The sequence below is a fragment of the Euprymna scolopes genome, chromosome 7 (genome assembly GCF_053919585.1).
Source record: "Euprymna scolopes isolate OS-2025 chromosome 7, ASM5391958v1, whole genome shotgun sequence".
Classification (NCBI taxonomy): domain Eukaryota; kingdom Metazoa; phylum Mollusca; class Cephalopoda; order Sepiida; family Sepiolidae; genus Euprymna; species Euprymna scolopes.
This window is the reverse complement of record NC_136488.1, coordinates 124117986-124136811: the sequence shown is the minus strand read 5'-3', so window position 1 is coordinate 124136811 and position 18826 is coordinate 124117986. Positions and strand designations below refer to the sequence as shown.

The 18826-nt window shown below is 31.5% G+C and overlaps 1 protein-coding gene across 1 annotated transcript in view; it reads right to left on the bottom strand.

Annotated features, from left to right (window-relative positions):
- Positions 1 to 362: 362 nt before the first annotated feature.
- The window catches only part of LOC145279924 (importin-13-like), a 121649-nt gene continuing 103185 nt past the window's right edge, over positions 363 to 18826 (bottom strand). Inside the window, exons 26-29 of the mRNA XM_080131491.1 lie at positions 18554 to 18612; positions 12487 to 12576; positions 7083 to 7261; positions 363 to 639 (exon numbers count right to left, since the gene is read on the bottom strand). Coding sequence (XP_079987617.1) covers positions 531 to 639; positions 7083 to 7261; positions 12487 to 12576; positions 18554 to 18612 — 437 coding nt within the window. The 3' untranslated portion in view covers positions 363 to 530. The remainder of the gene's footprint in view (positions 640 to 7082; positions 7262 to 12486; positions 12577 to 18553; positions 18613 to 18826) is intronic.

Below are 18826 nucleotides of genomic sequence, written 5' to 3'. Positions count from 1 at the left end.
GATATTTTCGTTTTGTCATGAATATGCGCATCATAGAGATTTTTTTTTTTTTATAATAAGAATTCTGAACGAGAACAATATATATATTGTAGTTGGTACATTTATAAAGGGAGGATGTTCAATATACGTGATAGAACCATGCACATCTATGTTGGAAGAATGGAGATGCAGAATCAGCAGTCCATAATGACGGACAGTATCTCACCATTCATCAGACAAAATTCATTTTAGGGATAGCTATTATGTGGGCGCCACTTGGTCTGATGAACAGAAGATAGAGAGAAACTAAAAATCCACACTGTGATTATCCATGCATTTCAAACACGCATTAACGTTTGTGAAAGTATGATGAGACATTGGAATAAAAGTTTTTGTCGTTTTTATTATTAAAAGGCATGAGTATGTTTCTCCCTGGTTGTCTTAAAAATGACTATCCTTTGCGGATATGTGTGGATCATTGTTTGCTGCCTTTGACCATCTCACACCCGACCCATTTGTTTACTCATTAAATTCCATTATCGGTTGAATGTTCAAATCGATTGAGCCCATTGGTTGCCATATTCAGTGCCGATTAAACCATGACACTGCATATAATACTCTTTTACAAATTCACGGACTTTCCTTCGATTGGATTTCTCCCTAGAAAACAAAAATACAAAAAATAAATTAAAAAAAAGAGATCATTTGTATCATTTGGACAACTGTCTTCCACTTGGCTGATATTTTTGCAACATTTTGGCCAATGTAACTTTAACCTTCTTCAGCTGCATCTTGCCAAACTTTGGAATCTGTAAGAAATTTCAAATGAGACTTCTATTCATTTATCCTCACTTTTTTCTTGCTCAGTGCTCAACCTTTTTTTTGTATATTACACAAACTCACTCTTCAGTTCTCATGGTTCAAACAGGTCAACTGTCTCCAACTTCCACTCTTTGAGGTCTTGTCCAATCACTTACTTCCAAGTTTTTTTTATATATCTCCTGTACTTAAGGTTGAGGTTCTCAGCTATACTAATCCTTTATTTAATGCATAGGTATAGCACTTACATCTGTTATGCCACAGGTCTTTGTGGTACAACGGATGTAAGTGCTAAGTAATTATAAATTCTAAGCTTATGGAGATCGAAGGTTCAATCTTCAGTGTGAGTGATACTGACATAATTACAAATTACTAAACACTTCAACCCAGGCATGGCTGACAAAATGAGAACAATTTACCCCCCTGAGAGTTAAAAAAAAGGTTCTGTTCAAAATTTTACAGAGATTTCAGAGTTTGATAAAATGCACCTGAAGAAAGTCGAAAATTACATCAGCTGAAACATTGTGAAAATAACATTAAAAATGAGAACACTAGTATAATAGAATAAAACAAATACATTATCAATACTCATCTTTAAAAAAAAAAAAAAGGATATTTTGTATTTGGTTTACTGTCTTCATTCTGGATGTTATTCTGAAAAAATAACATTTTGGCCAACATAAACTTCAACCTTCTCTTGTCGAACCCCGGGAAAGCATACAAAATTTTGAACTGAACATTTTTGTGATCTACTGGAGTAGATTTTTCTAGTTCTGTCAGCCATAGACAGGTGGAAGATTTAAGTAATATTATTCTTAGTATTGCTTGTATAGATTCCTGAGTTCGACAAGATATACCTGAAGAAGGTCGGAAATTACATTGACCAAAATGTTATGAAAATAACAATAGTCGAAATAAAACAAATATTACAAATTATTAATCATCTTTTAAAAACATTCCAAAACGTAAAAGAATACATCTATAAAAAAACCCAAACATTTTTCACTATTTACCAATAACATCCAGTGTGAATACATCTGAAAATAGTCGGAGGTTACATCAGCCGTAACGTTGTGGAAAAAAATCAAAATGAGAACAATAGTCCAAATAATACAAAAAAACTAATACATCTGTACATTTAAAAAAATTACAAAAAAAGATTGCATGTAAACGTGAGGTAGATTTGTAAAAAAAATTGTTTTTTTATTCTTATTCACCTCAAACAAGGCACAATGCCATTTGAACATAAAGCGCTACTATTTGGGACCATATCTACAGTGGTACTATGCAGGGAGTTGAGCAGTAAGGTGACTGTTCATATTATTCTTAAACTTCTGCATATCAGTACAGTCAAGGAATCAGGGCACCGGAAGGGAATTCCAAAGTCTAGTAGTGTGAAGGAAGAAACTATCAGAGTAGAAGGCTTTCCGGCATCTAGAGATATATATATGAATTATATTACTCATTAATTATATATACATGTATATATTATATTACTCATCAATTATATATACATGTATATATTATATTACTCATCAATTATATATACATGTATATATTATATTACTCATCAATTATATATACATGTATATATTATATTACTCATCAATTATATATACATGTATATATTATATTACTCATCAATTATATATACATGTATATATTATATTACTCATCAATTATATATACATGTATATATTATATTACTCATCAATTATATATACATGTATATATTATATTACTCATCAATTATATATACATGTATATATTATATTACTCATCAATTATATATACATGTATATATTATATTACTCATCAATTATACATACATGTATATATTATATTACTCATCAATTATATATACATGTATATATTATATTACTCATCAATTATATATACATGTATATATTATATTACTCATTAATTATATATACATGTATATATTATATTACTCATTAATTATATATACATGTATATATTATATTACTCATCAATTATATATACATGTATATATTATATTACTCATCAATTATATATACATGTATATATTATATTACTCATCAATTATATATACATGTATATATTATATTACTCATCAATTATATATACATGTATATATTATATTACTCATTAATTATATATACATGTATATATTATATTACTCATTAATTATATATACATGTATATATGTATACATGAACATATACATATATCTAAATTTCCAATCCTTGCTTGTATTTAAAATAAATAAGGCGAAAAAATTATGCTCTTTTAGAAAGCCACTAACAGCCACATATTTATTTGCAACTTCACTTAATTTTCTCCAACTGTTTTGCTCTCCTTTCGTGTCGTGTTTATCTCTGCGTTTATGCTTCCACAATTATCTTTCAAAATGCGATTCTCTCAATCCTTTAGATTACATTTCGATCATGTCGATATGGCTGCCTCTTAATTAATTCAACTCTATATGTTTTAGATAATAACTCATATTTCACGTCTCCCCTTTCTCTTGTTTATATTTTGTTTGAGAACAATATTTTTATTTTCCGATAAATACAGAGGGATTTTGTTGTTTGTCAGAGATATTTACGTCGAAAGTGCACAAGTGCTATGAGTTTGTTAGAGCACATTCCATTAAAATACTTGTAGAACAGGCACAGGAATGAAACATTGTGGTGATGGGACAGGGGTTGTAGTTCGGTTGATAGTGTGGGACCTATTAGGTTGGAGACTTTTTTGGAATCTGTCTAAGAGCAAGAGACTAGTGATAGATGCACTAGCCCAAGTGTAAGTATTATGTCTTGGTAGTTGTTTAAGCTTACGCGCTGCTCCCACCGCCACTCGCTTCTTCTATTTTTTTCTTTGATCCAAGTCAAATTTTATTTAAAAATAACATGGAATCTCTCTTTTTTTTCACATCTTTTATATCTCTCCTTTATTAATTTTGATAATAAAGATGAAATATAAAAACTCTCACAATACAATTTGATTATTGCTGTACTTTATATGTTTTTTCTATATCTCTTACTAGTGCGAGGGAGGGGGGGGCTGTTTTAAATACACTTAAATATGATATTTTAATTTAACCAGATTTCCTATATATAATTATAGAGTCAATTTTCTATCCATTATTTCCTATGATATTGTACCAAACGTATAATCATGATTTCAAAAGTAAAAAAAAAAAAATATGACTTGGGTGCCATCAGCTAGAATCGAAACCAAAACTATAGCAGTGAAGTCTGTGGTGTTAGCATTGGGCCATTGTCAGTCAGATATAAAGTAATTAAAAAGTAAGATGAATGTACAAAATGTATAATAATTTGCGCATGCAGATAAGAGCCGTTTTAGTAGACTCACACTTAGAAATTCTGATTTCTTTCAATTTCAACCCCCTTTTTTTTTTTACCCCTTCAACACCATTTTAACCGACTAAAGACTATTAAAAAGTGGCCCACAAAAAATGCAATCATTTGAGCCGCCTAGCGTCACTTTGCGAGCTTTCGTCTCTGAGAAGATACAGTTTGAAAAAAACGCGAGACAGACAAACATAATGAGTTTTATAAATGAGAATATATAAAATCATAGCGAATCAACAACTGTTTTCTAAATGTTTCTTTCCTATATGATGCACTGAATGTCATAACTCGGTAAGCACCACAAACAAAAAAAAAACAGAAAAATGCTGTTAAAGTTTAGTTGATGGGAATACTGTGCATTAGTCGATTTCTACCCATGTTTTGGTCTGAATTCAACCATAACTACTCATGGACGTGATAGAGGAGGCTATGGGGAATAAAATGATGTACTAACTAGATACCTTGCCATGATGACACTTACTGAGTTATGACATTCAACGCTTCATATACTAGAATACCCGCGCCTCATATACTAGAATATCCTATATTAGAATACCCGTCCCAGGACAAGTAAAATGAATTCCTGGGTTCTGCACCAATTTTATGTCCTTTATGAAGATTAACAACTGATGATATGAATGTTACCTTTAGAATCCTTTTTGTCAATTTTCGTCAAAAATCTATTGTACAATATGTATTCTTGCCGAGTCGTAAAATACGCTTAAATATATTTTAATTCATGCAGATTTTGTATTTATTATTACAGAGACAATTTTTTTATTGAATATTATATTGTACCAAATACATAGTAGTGATGTCAAAAGTTTAATAAAAAAAGTAAAAATTACTTGGTGTAATCAGCTAGAATTGAAACCAAAATATTTAGCACTCCAGCTGCATCTCCTACCGATGTAGCTATCGAGAGATAGGTAAGAAAGGTTTAATATCAAACGACTTGAAAAAAAAAAAAAAAATTAACTGAATTTAGGCATGCATAGAAAAAAAATAAAAATATGTCTGCAAGTTGAAATGAATAGCTTGCATTTTAACTTGACGATGTATGTTGGTACGTGTTATTCAAATATTTTATAAACCATGCTTGGTGTATGATTACTATTTCCTATTAATTTCAGTTTTATTTGACGAGTAGTTTAAGAGTTTATCAATTAAATATTTTCACACACATACATACATCTGTTTTATCTATATAGAAAATGCATAAAATTTAAGGCATAAGCTTAAGAAGTCTTAAGAAACTGGAATATACATAGTTCCTGCTACAACTTTTACATGTCACCATTAATCTGTTGAAAATACATGTCCCCTATCTTTATATACACACGCACAGAGTTTGGGAAGAGAATATTTTTTTTTTTTTACTTATATTTATCACTAGCGAGGGGTACCCGGCGTTGCCCGGGTGTTTGGAGGTGTGTGTGGGGGGGATGGGGGGGTTAAAAAAAAAAAAAAAAAAAAAGTAAGTATGAGGATCGAACCCAAACCGCTGAGGCAAAGTTGTAAATTAAAGTGTGAAAAAGAAAACGTGCGACGTTAACCATTGCCCCACCGCGAGATGCTAACGGAAACACGTTTGAATTTATTTAATTACTTTAGATTTAGCAGGTGCCCGTTTTAATGAGTTAATGAGGTCAAGTTTGACTGCGGGATAGTATTCATTTACTGCAGGAACGCTTTCCCCCCCCCCCCGCCAAGATGTTATAGGAAAAAGACTAACCCACATGTGGCGAGCGACAAATATTGAATATTTATCTTCCCGAAATCGAGCAAATTAAATAGACAGGCGAGCTTCGTTGTTAACTGTGAGATATTATGATTTATATGTGATATAAAAAGTTTTAAAAAGTTGTGAAGCGAGCGACCGCTTCTCTGAAAAAAGCCTTTTGTTGACATACAGAAAAGCAAACATACATACATACATACATTTTCGCTTTTATATATATAGATAAACAAGGCATATCGTCATTGATACATAAGGGGCTGCTGTGAATTAGAGGTCAGATTTATAGGGGCATTCCAAGGGGGGAGCTGCGCAGTGAGATGTTTGCTTATATTACATGTAGGTTTTGCATGTTCATAGAGCAGGGATAGGAAATTTCAAAGGTAAATAGTTTAAGAAAAGAAGCTGTTGGAGTAAAAAAAAAAATTTCGGCATTTGAGAACCTCTACAGTCAAGGGGTGGGATTTTGCTGCTTGCTGGGAGGTATTTACATTGAGGGGGCAGCAATATTCCATACATAGATAAATGGCAGGTTTTTTTTTTATTATTTAATCACATTCACCTCCAAACAAGGTATATTGCCACTTGTACATAAGGGCCTAATATTTGAGACCATGTTTATAGGAGACTATGCAAGGAGAAGAGTGAGATGTCGGTTCATATTACATTTAAACTTCTATATGTCAGTATAGTTAGGGAAGCAGATAACAGGGAGGGAATTCCAAAGTCTAGCTGTCCAAGGGAAGAAGCTATCAGAGTAGAAGGCTTTCTAGCATCAACTGGAGAGTTGTGCGGTGAGATGTTTGTTCATATTACATTTAAATTTTTGCATGTTGTAGGAGTGGAGAGAAGAAATTTCACAGGTAAATAGTTTGAAGAATCTGTAAGAGTAAAAAAAAAAACTTTCCGTCATTTGGGAACCTCTACAGTGAAGAGGTGGGATTTTCTTGCTAAACAGGTTTGTTAGAGGTATATACATCAAGGAGCTACACGTGTGATGAGTTCATTCTAGATATATATGATAAGGAGTTCATCTGTAGATATATAGGATACTGGCAGATGTAAAACGTTTTCTAGCCCATTAAAGGGAACCTACTTTCTTTGCAGCAAAGTTAGATATACGCTTAGACATAACTATAATAAGAATTGAAACTGGAAAACAAAGATAACAAAAATAACCTCTTCACCTGAGTATATGTCGACAAAACTGTTCTCTCTGTTCCGTTGTCTGCAACGCTAGCGGAAGACCAATTTTACTCAAATTGGACACAAACTTGGTCAATTCCTTAATTTGATGTTTGTTTATGCAAAAGAGAAGATCAGCAAATTGATCGAGGACGGTACGAGAAGATCCACCTTCAATACACTGCAAAGAAAGAAAAGGAAGAAATATTACACAGGAAATTAGTTTTAACAAAATAGAATAAAAAATGGTTACCTTATTAAGAGCAAAATAACTTTCATATTGTTTTACAATTCAAATGAAGATTTCTAATTTAAATTTCAATACATGCAACAATGATTCCATAAAATAATTTGTTAGTTTCAACAAAATACTGAAAAAAAAAATTAAAAAAAGATGTTTGATTAAAACTGTTCAACACAAAAAAAAAAAACCTTTGATTCCATTATACAGTGTCACAAATCCCCCACCCCACCTTGCTCAAATACCACAAATGGAATTGTTAATAAAGTTCACACTCCTTTTTTTATTCTAATCAAATCTGGTATAAATAAACTTCATTCAATGCCTGACTTGTCCACCAAGTTTCAGTTGCAAACGCCCAACAGTTATTGTTTTATCACTCTTAGGATTGTGAATTTCAGTAACAACTAGCAGGAAGGCCCAACGTTGCTCAAAATTGAATAAGGACCACTATTTTGTACTTTTCTAACTATGTTCATGACATCATATTACTTTGTTTGCTTTGATTGCATCCCCCCCCCCGATCCTCCAGATTTGCTCCATAATATAGTCGGAAGAACTAGAAATGTTGGAAAACTGAGAATTAGTATCTTTTACAAATGTTTTAAATTTCATTAAGATCAGATATACATATTTGAAGATTTAAGAAGGTTCTGTCCTGATGTGTCAGTTAGAGGTAGAGGCACATACATATTTGGCACATAAAGAGTAATATAGAGATCGGGGACCAGTGTTTTTCCTATAATATTTTATACATATGATTTAAATTTCATAAAAATAGGATATAATTGAAGTTTTAAGGAGGTTATACCCTTAGGATTTACATAAAGATTCAGAAACATTAGAATACACTTTATAGATTTCATATACACTAGCAGAGGAGGGGAGGGGGCGCCCGGCTTTGCTTGGTCATAAAATACGATTAAATATGATATTTTAATTCATCCAGATTTCGCATATATTATTATAGAGTAGTGATTTCAAAATTAAAAAAAAAAATTTGGATGTCATCAGCTAGAATCAAAACCGAAAAGCAAAACTGTAGCATTCAAAGTTAGTGACGTTACCACTGTACCAACGTGACACGGATATGAACTGATTAAAAATAAACTAAGATGAATGTACAAAATGTATAACGATTTTTTAAATTCTGACCCATTTTTCACCCATTAAAAACTATTTTCACAGGCTATAACCAATAAAAGAACAGTCCATAAAAATTCAATCATTTGAAACCCTTAGCACCACTCCGCGACTTTTAGTTTAAGAGGAGATAGAGTTTGAAAATATGGAAACAAACAGACATATAGGCTTTTATATATTAGATTTCCTAATATTCCTTATTAGGATCATAATATTCCTTATTAGGATCATAATATTCCTTATTAGGATCATAATATTTCTTATTAGGATCATAATACTTTTTATTAGGATTTAAATGGTAATTTAAAATGCAGGAATTAATGCCATCATTCCAAATTCCGAAGATTCATGGTACAAAATGTTAAGGTCCTACACAGTGATACTAATGTAAAAAGACTAACAATCCTGGAAGCGTTTTACATAAAAGCGAAATAATCTCAAATAAATAATGTAAATTATGAATGCAGACGGAACATTTTAAAATGCTTGGGTTCATAAACTCTAAATAATACTATCTCCGGTCGGAAATAGTTGGTGCACAAAAATTTTCAGTTCGGTCGGAAATACTTGGTGCATACAAGTTTCAAGTTTTATAAGGCAGTACTTTTGAAAGGAAATACAGGTTAACCAAATAATTATACTTAATTAAATTGACAATTGATTGTACATACATTCTTACAATGTATGATTAAATAAATATCCAAAAAATGATGCAAAAAGCTAAATTTATTCAATTGTGTTAATTTACTTTTCAATTCTTCTGATATCAAAATTGAAGTGGGAAGTTTTCCTTTTCTTTCTAGCTGTGCTTTTGACATGCTGAAGCCTGTAATTGTTGCCACCATCAGCCAAAATTATTTGTTCCATTGTCTCTTGCAATGTCAGGAAAATGTTGTTCAACTTTGATTTTTCTAATTCGTGAAAGCTGGTTTCAACTGTCACTCACTATGGGCTTTGGTACACCAAACCGGCTGAAAATTTTGGGGTCCGGCATAATCAATATGCAGACATGACCAGGGCAAGTCTGTCTTTGGGCATGGGGTCGTTTTTACCGGAGGATCTTGGGCTGCTAACTAACATCCTTTGCACGCTTTGACACAGTTTTCCACCTCTTTATCAATACCAGGCCAATACACGTAACCTCTAATTAGGGATTTCATCCTTGAAATGCCAGGATGACCTGTGTGAAATTCCTTTAGCATTTTCCTTCGTAATACCTGTGGAATTACATCTTTGCAAATGGAAAAAAATGTAATTTGTCCTTTTTATTTCTTTCCGTCTGTCCTACTTGATTTTTCATTTTCTTTATGAAAACGTCTTTTGCAGCTTCTCTTTTAATCTCTTCTAGAGTTACTGGGAGTTCATGGATCATATTGCACATTGAATTTGAGCATTCGCTTTCATTTTTAAGAGCTGCAATTACCGTCTCTTTGAAATTTTCATTTCTTTTTGGAATCAACCTGCGTGTCCTAGCTTTTTTAATGACACATGCTCCATCTTAAACTAATAGTTACATCCCATCGCTGTAGTCGGTTTGTCTGTATGCATAGAGATGTCTTTCTTCAATTCAAATATCATGATTAACGTCCAATTCCATCTACTGCCTTTTTTTAGTAACTCGTTAAGAGGAGCTCTCAAATTATGCACATTAGGGATGTATATCGCATAATATTGTACCAATCCCAAAAATGACTGTAGTTTTGGTACTGAGTCTGGGGCAGGCATCTTTTTGATTGCTTCGGTCCATTGTGGATCTGGTCTTCGTTCATCTTCGTTAATTATTTGACCCAGGTATTTGATCCTTTCCATGAAGAAATCCCATTTCTCTGGACTCAATCTGAAACCAAACACCTCTATTCTCTTAAGTACTTCTCTGACGTGCTTCTTGTGCTCTTGCAAATTACTGCTCTTTATCAAGACATCGTCAAGGTATGCCATTGCAAATTCCAACCCTGCGAGCATCATATCCATTATCTGTTGGAAGAGAGCAGGGTAGAGTGTTTTTATTAGCCCTAAAAGAGCCCCTGAGGCACACCCAAGAGTTATCGCAAAGTATAGACAAGCAAAATTATATAGAAATCAGTTAGTTACAACTTTTCAGAAAGTTTTATAAAAATCCAAGGCATCAATTTGTTTTTAATAAGCAGAAAAGTGTCAATTTTAGCCATTTTAACCCAAAAGGTACCCCTAGTGGGGCAACCAGAGTTTTCCCGGAAAATCCGTTCTATTACATTTTTACTCATATCATGTTTAATGTTTGGGCAAAATTTCAAAAAATTGCAAGGCATAGTTATTCAGAAAAGTGCGGACAAACGAATGAACGAACAGACAAGAGTGAATTTACACGCCCACCCTCCTTTTGTCAGGGGAATAATAAAAATAGAATATATTTTATCACTTTTGTATAATAAGAGACGGATATAAGGAGAAAGAGTGGGAGTGTGGTAGAATTATAGAGATGAGGGAGGAGAAAAAAAAGTAGAATGTGGGGAGACAGTAGTCAGAGGAAACAAACAACTACTGATAGATCTTTAAACCTGTGAATGGTGATCCATCCGTGACAGGTGGGTGGTCAATTAGGTTACGACAAACGTGTTTTCATAAAAATTAACTACTGTTTTTGATTTGAATCTGTCTTCTATATTCTACAGTCTCCACATTTCAATTTTTCTATACGTATCAATCTAGGTAATATACTAAAAACATACAAATTATATATTTTTTTATATTGGATCTAATGGTGAACAGTTTCATTGAAAAATATGTCTTGAAGATGCTTTGAGGTAAATTCTCAAAGATATGCTAATTCCAGCACAAATTCGTTTTTTTTTTCTTTTCAACATCATAAACCCTCCACCACCAACAATTGAGGTTTGCTTTGGAAAAAAAATAAGTCCCCTATCAAATAGTGATGCACAGTCAAACTTTATTAAGAGTTTTTTGAAACGATGGTATGATCTTCATATTCAATAATTAAAGAGTTGTGGGAATGGCATGAAAAGTAAAGGTCTTAAAATGAATGTTACCAAGACCGAAGTGGTTGTATTATTGGAAAGCTTCTAAAAAGAGAAACGTTCTCTTGCTCAGTTTGTGTTAAGGGAGTCGAGTGGAATTCAGTTTTTTGTGGTTCAGGAAGCATTGGCCACACAAGAAGTGCAGTGGAAGTACCAGTAACATAGGATGAGAGATGATAACCAATCTAAGTGCAAGAAGTGGAAGACAATAAAGATAGACAAAAACACAAACGTGGATAATATAAATCTGAATGGCAAAGCTATTGACGTTGGTGAGAAGTTTTGTTACCATGGTGATACCATTGGTGAATAGGATGGAATGGATGCTAGTCTAATTGTAAGAATTAGGAGTGGATGGAATAAGTTCATAGAACTTCTGCCATTATTAATGCGGAGATTGTTAATTACTGTTGATTAAGAGAGTAGTCTATCAGACATGTGTACATAGTATGATGATGTATGAAAGTAAAACTTGACCAGTGAGGATTGAGGATATGTGTTGCATGGAGAGAAATGATATGAGAATGATGAGTGTGTAATTTCAGCCTTAATGACAGGCTTAGTTCTGATGATGTCATTTCAAGATTAAACCTGTACAGTATAGAGAGATGCATACAGAAGAGTAGACTTAGATGGTATGGCCACATTAACAGAATGGATGAGAGTTTTTGGGTTAATAGATGTAGAGCAGTTGAAGTAGCAAGTTCAGTTTACAGTAGAAAGTTAAGGAAAACATGAGAGGAAGTGATAAAAACGAACTTGAGGAAAAGAGGGATAAAGACCTAGCCAGAGATAGTTTACTTTGGAAATACTTTTTTTTTTTTAGTCCATTCAAGATGTGCCAGGTGTTTAATTATTGTAAGGATAATGACTTTTTTTTTGCAATTCAGGTTTATCAACTCTAATATTATTAATACAAAATTAATTGAAAGTTAAAGAGCAATTCTAATGAATTACTACATCAATCTAAAAGTGTGCATGTTTATCTCTTGTGAAATATGTACCTACCTTAAGCACCTGGATGATCATATCTCCACCATATTTGTGGACTAGCTCTTTCACCCAGGGCACTCCATTTGCCATATTTAAAAATTCTTGCTGGAAAATGAAAAAAAAAAAGAAAAAAAAAATCAAAACAGCTAATAGTAACGTTCTGTCAAGTGCAGTCTTATGGCATCAGAGATTTTTTTTTTTTTTTAATATTTTATCTCACAAGGCAATCATCTCCTATTTAGCTATTTATGATTAAAAAATGGAAAAAACAGAAAATCTAAAACTCAACATTTCACTCAACTGTTGCATATGCTTTATCAAGAAAGAAAACACTAAAAGTGGCATAAAGCAAGAAGATCTATAATTTTATGGAAAAATAAATAGTGACAGGATATAATAAATTTAAATTTATGTAGAGAGGGAAGCATACAAATGCAAACATATACATATATGTATAAAAAAAAGAACCTATTTTTGTATTTCTCTCACTATATGTTGATGCAACTAATTTCTGATAATTTACAAAAAGTGTGACTTTTTTTTAGCATTGCTTCTTGATTGATTTTGAAATCTAACTTACATAGGGTGTTCCTGCATACCGTAAACATGTGCATAAATTACATAGCAAAATAAGTTTTTTTACTTATATATTATTCATATGGATAATATATAAGTAACGTATAAAACTGTTAAAATGTTTCTGACTCCTAATGGGGCATGACTCCAATGATTTTGGCGATCGTTTTTTATAACCACACGTTATAAAAACCAACCAATCAGAAGCTTCCAAAGTTACTATAAAAACTGTCAAATTTTGGATTCAATCAGTTCACCATCGTCTGTTACGAACTTGCATTTGATTCTTTGCCGCCATCTTTGTTACTAGGAATTACTCAACACTCAAGATCGGAACTGCACCGATTCTTCGCCGCCATCTTTGTTCAACATAATGTCTCAACACTTAACGAAAACTATATCATCCATGATGTATACATTATATAGAACAATATTATCCACAAAGATATTATAGTTCTATATAATATTGGTGTTTTCTAGAAGTGGTAAACTTTTAAATTGACAACTCTATTTTCTTTAATTACAGATTTAGCGGCTATTGGCTATTTTGAGTTCAGCTACATTTGGCAATTAATTATGAAGAGACTGACATCCGAGCAACGTGTGCAAATTAGATTTAAAATATTGAGAGAAACATTTGATGAGCAAATAATTTCATGAAATGAACCTGTCAACTGACTACCTTGTTGATTTAACTCTGTTAGAGTATTTTCTTTGAGGAGATGTAAAGTCCCATGCCCAAACTGATAAACTAGATGCAATAGAACATCTAGAAGACAACATTTGATGCGTTATTGCTGAAATACAACCTAATTTAATGCATAGAGTTTGTGAACTTCTATATCATATACAAGTGAGACTTGGCGGCCATATGCCTGAAATTGCACTTAAATAAAAAATTTCAATTTCACTGAAATTGCACTGAAATAGAAAATGTCAAAAATTAATCTTTGAAATAAACTGCATATTTGTACAATAAAAATATTTTTCTGTGATTTATTTTAATTTTAAGATCACCATCTTCGATTCTTACCTTCGGACCATTACACTTTAGACTATTTTCTTTAATTCGCAGAATACTATTTCATGAACCTTATTTGGAAACTCTTATAAAGTTTGGAATTTTTTTCTGTTTTCGTATCTATCTCACTCCTTACTTATTACTTGTATTTTTATTTTTATTTCTTCCGCCCCTAAATTTTTTAATAGTCCCCGTTCTTCTATTTACTTTTCCTACTGATATACACTTAAAAAATTACTTCATTTCTAAACTAAATGTTCCTAAGCCAGTTTTGGGTTTTATATTTGTATAATGCTGGCTTTTCTCCTCTTCTAATGAGAAGCATTTAACTTCAAAATGCCATGGCTTAAAGAGGTTCTTTTCTGCTTTTCTTTCTTTATTGATAATAAAGTTTTATTTAACTTATTTCTCATCTTTTATTTATTATGATGTTATAGAAATACGATAAAATTACTTCTTCGAACCTAATAATGTTTACTTAATTTTAAATATTATATTACCTAAAATTGGATAGAGTGCCTCACCAATGTAGCTAATACTAGGAAACTCAACCACTAGGTCAAATGAGCTGTCAGCTAATTGTTATAATACTTACAGGCCCTAATTACATTAGATACGTCCACTAGTAGATATAAGCTGGATGTATATCTGTGTGGTTGAGTAATAGATTGGATGTGTCAACCAACAAGAATGAGAAATAATAATTTTTTTTGGTTAAAGATTTATTTCCAAGCAAAAGGGGAAATGTTAATTTGCTTTAGGATTTCAATTGATGACAAAAGAAATTGTCAACTCAAAAGTGTTGACCCATTGACCCCGGCTGAATGAGCTTAGATATGAAATCATATCTGCTCTTAGAAAGTCATCGAGGCCAGTTCAAATCATTTTTCAGCGAGAATTAAGGCGGCATGAGTTAATTGGTCGATGGAAAGGGAAATTGCACCCCTAACCGACCACACTCTCAGTATAAATCGCAGTGCAGAGCTGTTTTTCAGCAGCTGGTCCGTGAGTTCAGAGAATGCAGTTCGAGAATCCAATAGAATCTTTCAGATATCCAGAGATATGCAAAAACTCTCTAGAAAATTGCAACTCTCAGGACAAAAACCATCATAAATAACTCAAAACAACAACAATAATTCCCAGACCTATTATAAAAGAATGTTAGAAGCTTGAATACATTGATCCGACCGATAAAAAGAAAACAGAAAAAGTGAAAAACAAGAATTCAGTGAAAAACTAGAATTAAGTGAAAACACAATTTAAGAATAATGTATAAGAGTGAACAACTCCCTCCCCTCCATCTGATGAGAAAAATTAATGAAGAACAAAAAAGATTGGGAGGGAGAGAAATTAACAATGTCGTTATTAAGCCGTCTTTTCTTTTTATTAACCGTTTTTCCTTCTTGTTATCTAGTGTTGATCGTTTCACAGACCTTGTTATATTGTATATGGAAATCATAGTGCCAAATGAAAATGAAGCTAAAAACTAATCATTCGAAAGAGAATTCAAGTTTCAAGTCTCATGATTATCATCGGATGCTAAAATTAAATAAGTTTTTAAAAAAAGGAGGCAGAAATTAATGCGATGGGATGATTGAATGGTGTGAAATAATCCATATTTTAAAAAAATAATATATATAATAAAAATTTTCCAAGAAGCTATACTCCTATAAATTCATTTTTTTTGTGTGTATTGCTATTCATATTAAAAACTCATTTTTCTATTTATTTAAAAAGAAAACACAACTTTGTTATATATGGGTCATGGAATTGCATTCATCTGCAAAAGATCTAGCTAATTTACATATTCTTTTAGACATTCATTTTAATTAATTCCCTATTAGTTTTTTTTTTTTCGTTTTTTTATGGGATGATCATCTTTAGTTAACTATCACGTGTAATTATATTAATGCGGATATTCTACATGTTTTATACTTGCGTAATATTTCCGTAAAAAGGTTATAGTAAACACAAACCTATTTCTATATATATTTATGTATGTGTATATATATATATATATTTGTTTAAAAAAACTTTGTCTATCAAACTCCTCTGTCAGTTTTTGGTCTACGTATGTGAAACTTTATATTTGAGTTTTAGCTGGGGAGTTTTAGCTTTTGGTGCAAAAGTGTGAAAATTTTTTTACAAAATGGAATTTGCCAGGTGTAGGTCGAATGACTGCATTACAAATATGCATGCGTAACATAATAGCTATTGGTTCATGTTTTAATTTTTAGCCTTGCAGCAAACAGGTCTCCATAGCTCAAGCATTAACAAAGAAAAAAGTAAATCGCAGTTACATTTGGTCACTACAAACAGTAATCTGTTTCAGTCAATGAGACTTCATCAATTTTTTTTTAGTATCAGATGGTTCAGGACTGCCTGATGAAGTCTCATTGACTGAAATAGATGGCTGTTTGTAGTGACCAAATGTAGCTGTTTACCTTCTAATAAAGAAAAGATATATATATATATATATATATATATATATATATATATATATATGTATATATCTTTTCTTTATTAGAAGGTAAACCGTTACATTTGAGCACTATCACAACCATCTGTTTCAGTCAATTTGACTTCATCAGGCAGCCCTGCTAAAGAAAAAAAAATTGATGAAGTCTTATTGACTGAAACATATATATCTATAATATAAAGCTGAACGTCTGTGTGTGTGGTGTGTCTGGTCAAGAATAGGCTTCTATATGGTTGACTATTTTAAAAATCTGATTACATATAATGATAGATGTATCGAGGATCAGGAATGGGTATATTTGATCTGGCAGAACAGTGGTTCATAAAAATTGTGGGGTCTGCGTTCGCGCCTGATCCACAAAGTATGGAAATAAAAAATTAAAAAAAAAACGTTTACAAGGATTTTTGATACATAAGAATACTTTGATGTTTCAACTTAAATAGGGATGGTATAATTGTGGGGGTCTGCGTTCGCGCCTGTACTCCATGGAAATATGGCACAAACTTTAACAAAGACTTTTCATATCTATTTGCGTAAGTATACTTTGATAATTATGTTTCAGTTTGAAGAAATATGGTATAATAAAATTATGGGGTGTTCGTTCATGTCTGGCCTCCATAGAATGGAAATATGTCACAAAGTTTAACAAGGTTTTTTAATATAGAACCAGAGAATATTGTGATAAGTGTTTCAGTGTGAACAGGTATGGTATAATAAATTATGGGGTTTATCTATTTTATTTTTACTTTCATCATATTTTGCTTTGGTTTTGATACCTCCAAATTCGAAGCTATCTCTTTACAACCCTTCCTTTTCATAACCTGCCATACTTTCATAAATCAGAGTCCATTTTCTGTAGGCTGTTTTTGAACCCAGTCAACGACGGGTACTTTTGCTAGTATATATATAATAAAAAATTAAATGGTGAAAAAAATGATGAAAAAGAAAATTTATATTATTAATTCATCAAAAGTTCAAAAAGAAAGAATATAACGAAAGATTTTTGTTATTCCATGAAATTTAAAAATTGGGCTTTTTTTTTTTCTTCAGAGGAAATAACTAGCAAAATAAAAATATAGAATTACCAGTTTGCATAACAATAGAAAACTTTGAAAATTGCAATGTTCAAAAAAGTAATTTAAAATTGCAGACAAATACTGAAAATGAGTCAAATAACAAAATCTGATCAATGAATTGGCTAATAAATAAAATACAAGTCAAAAATCCATAATATTGATATGAATAAACTCAACTTAGATCAGAATGCAGAATTCCTAAGATAATCAAATTTAAATTATAAATAGAAGCACCTTGCCACAGAATTTAACTTCCATTAACAAGTAAAAATAGTGGGTTCTTCTTTGTTAGTGTAACAGAATTTGACAACCAAAAAAGAGTTTTTATTAAAAAGCAATGATAACTACTGACAATTTTTATCAATTTCAACATCAAGCAATGTTATCTACCTAATCATCATGTCATGATTAGTTAAATATTTCTGGAATATTACAGAAAACACATATTTCCATAATTCAACGAAAAAATTATTTTGCCATCTTTGTTTTGTGACATGTGATGTAAGCATTAGGGAAATAACTCAGTTTAAATTGGTCTAAGTGTTTAGTTTTCAAAAATGAATTATCTCCCTTGCGGGTTTTCAGTTATGTAAGCTAAAATCGGTGATTTCTTCAAAAAACCTCTTTAATAATTTAATTTTTTACCTTATCGTTTTTCGTAATTTTTGGATAATTTCATTACTGTGACATGACAATTCAGTAAATAGCATTAGTTTCACTTGAAATTCTGTTACAATAACGAAGAAAAACCAAATAGTGTTGATATTTCAAACAGTCGATTAAAAATTTATTTATCAAGATGCTTTAATTTTCTATATTTATATTATTCTTATATATATATATATATATATATATATATATATATATTGGATACCTTAGAAAAGAGAATAATTTAAATAAAATCAATTTATCAATTTAAATAAAACTCACCAAGAAATAGACTGAAGCTTTAATCGTGAATGTTTCTGGCAGAGCTAAACCCAAAAGAGCTGGAAAAAAAAAAAAAACCCACATTTTACAAAGTAAAAATCGAAAGAAAAAAAATTACTGAAAGTCTTTTTTGTTTATTTGAATTTCAGAAACATATTTTATGCTCAAAATGGCTGAAGCATGGAATAAACTAATGAGACACTGCTTCTTTTAAACCCCTCATATTTAAAAAAAAAATAAGCCTCCATACACCTGTACTTTTGCTGAGTCGCA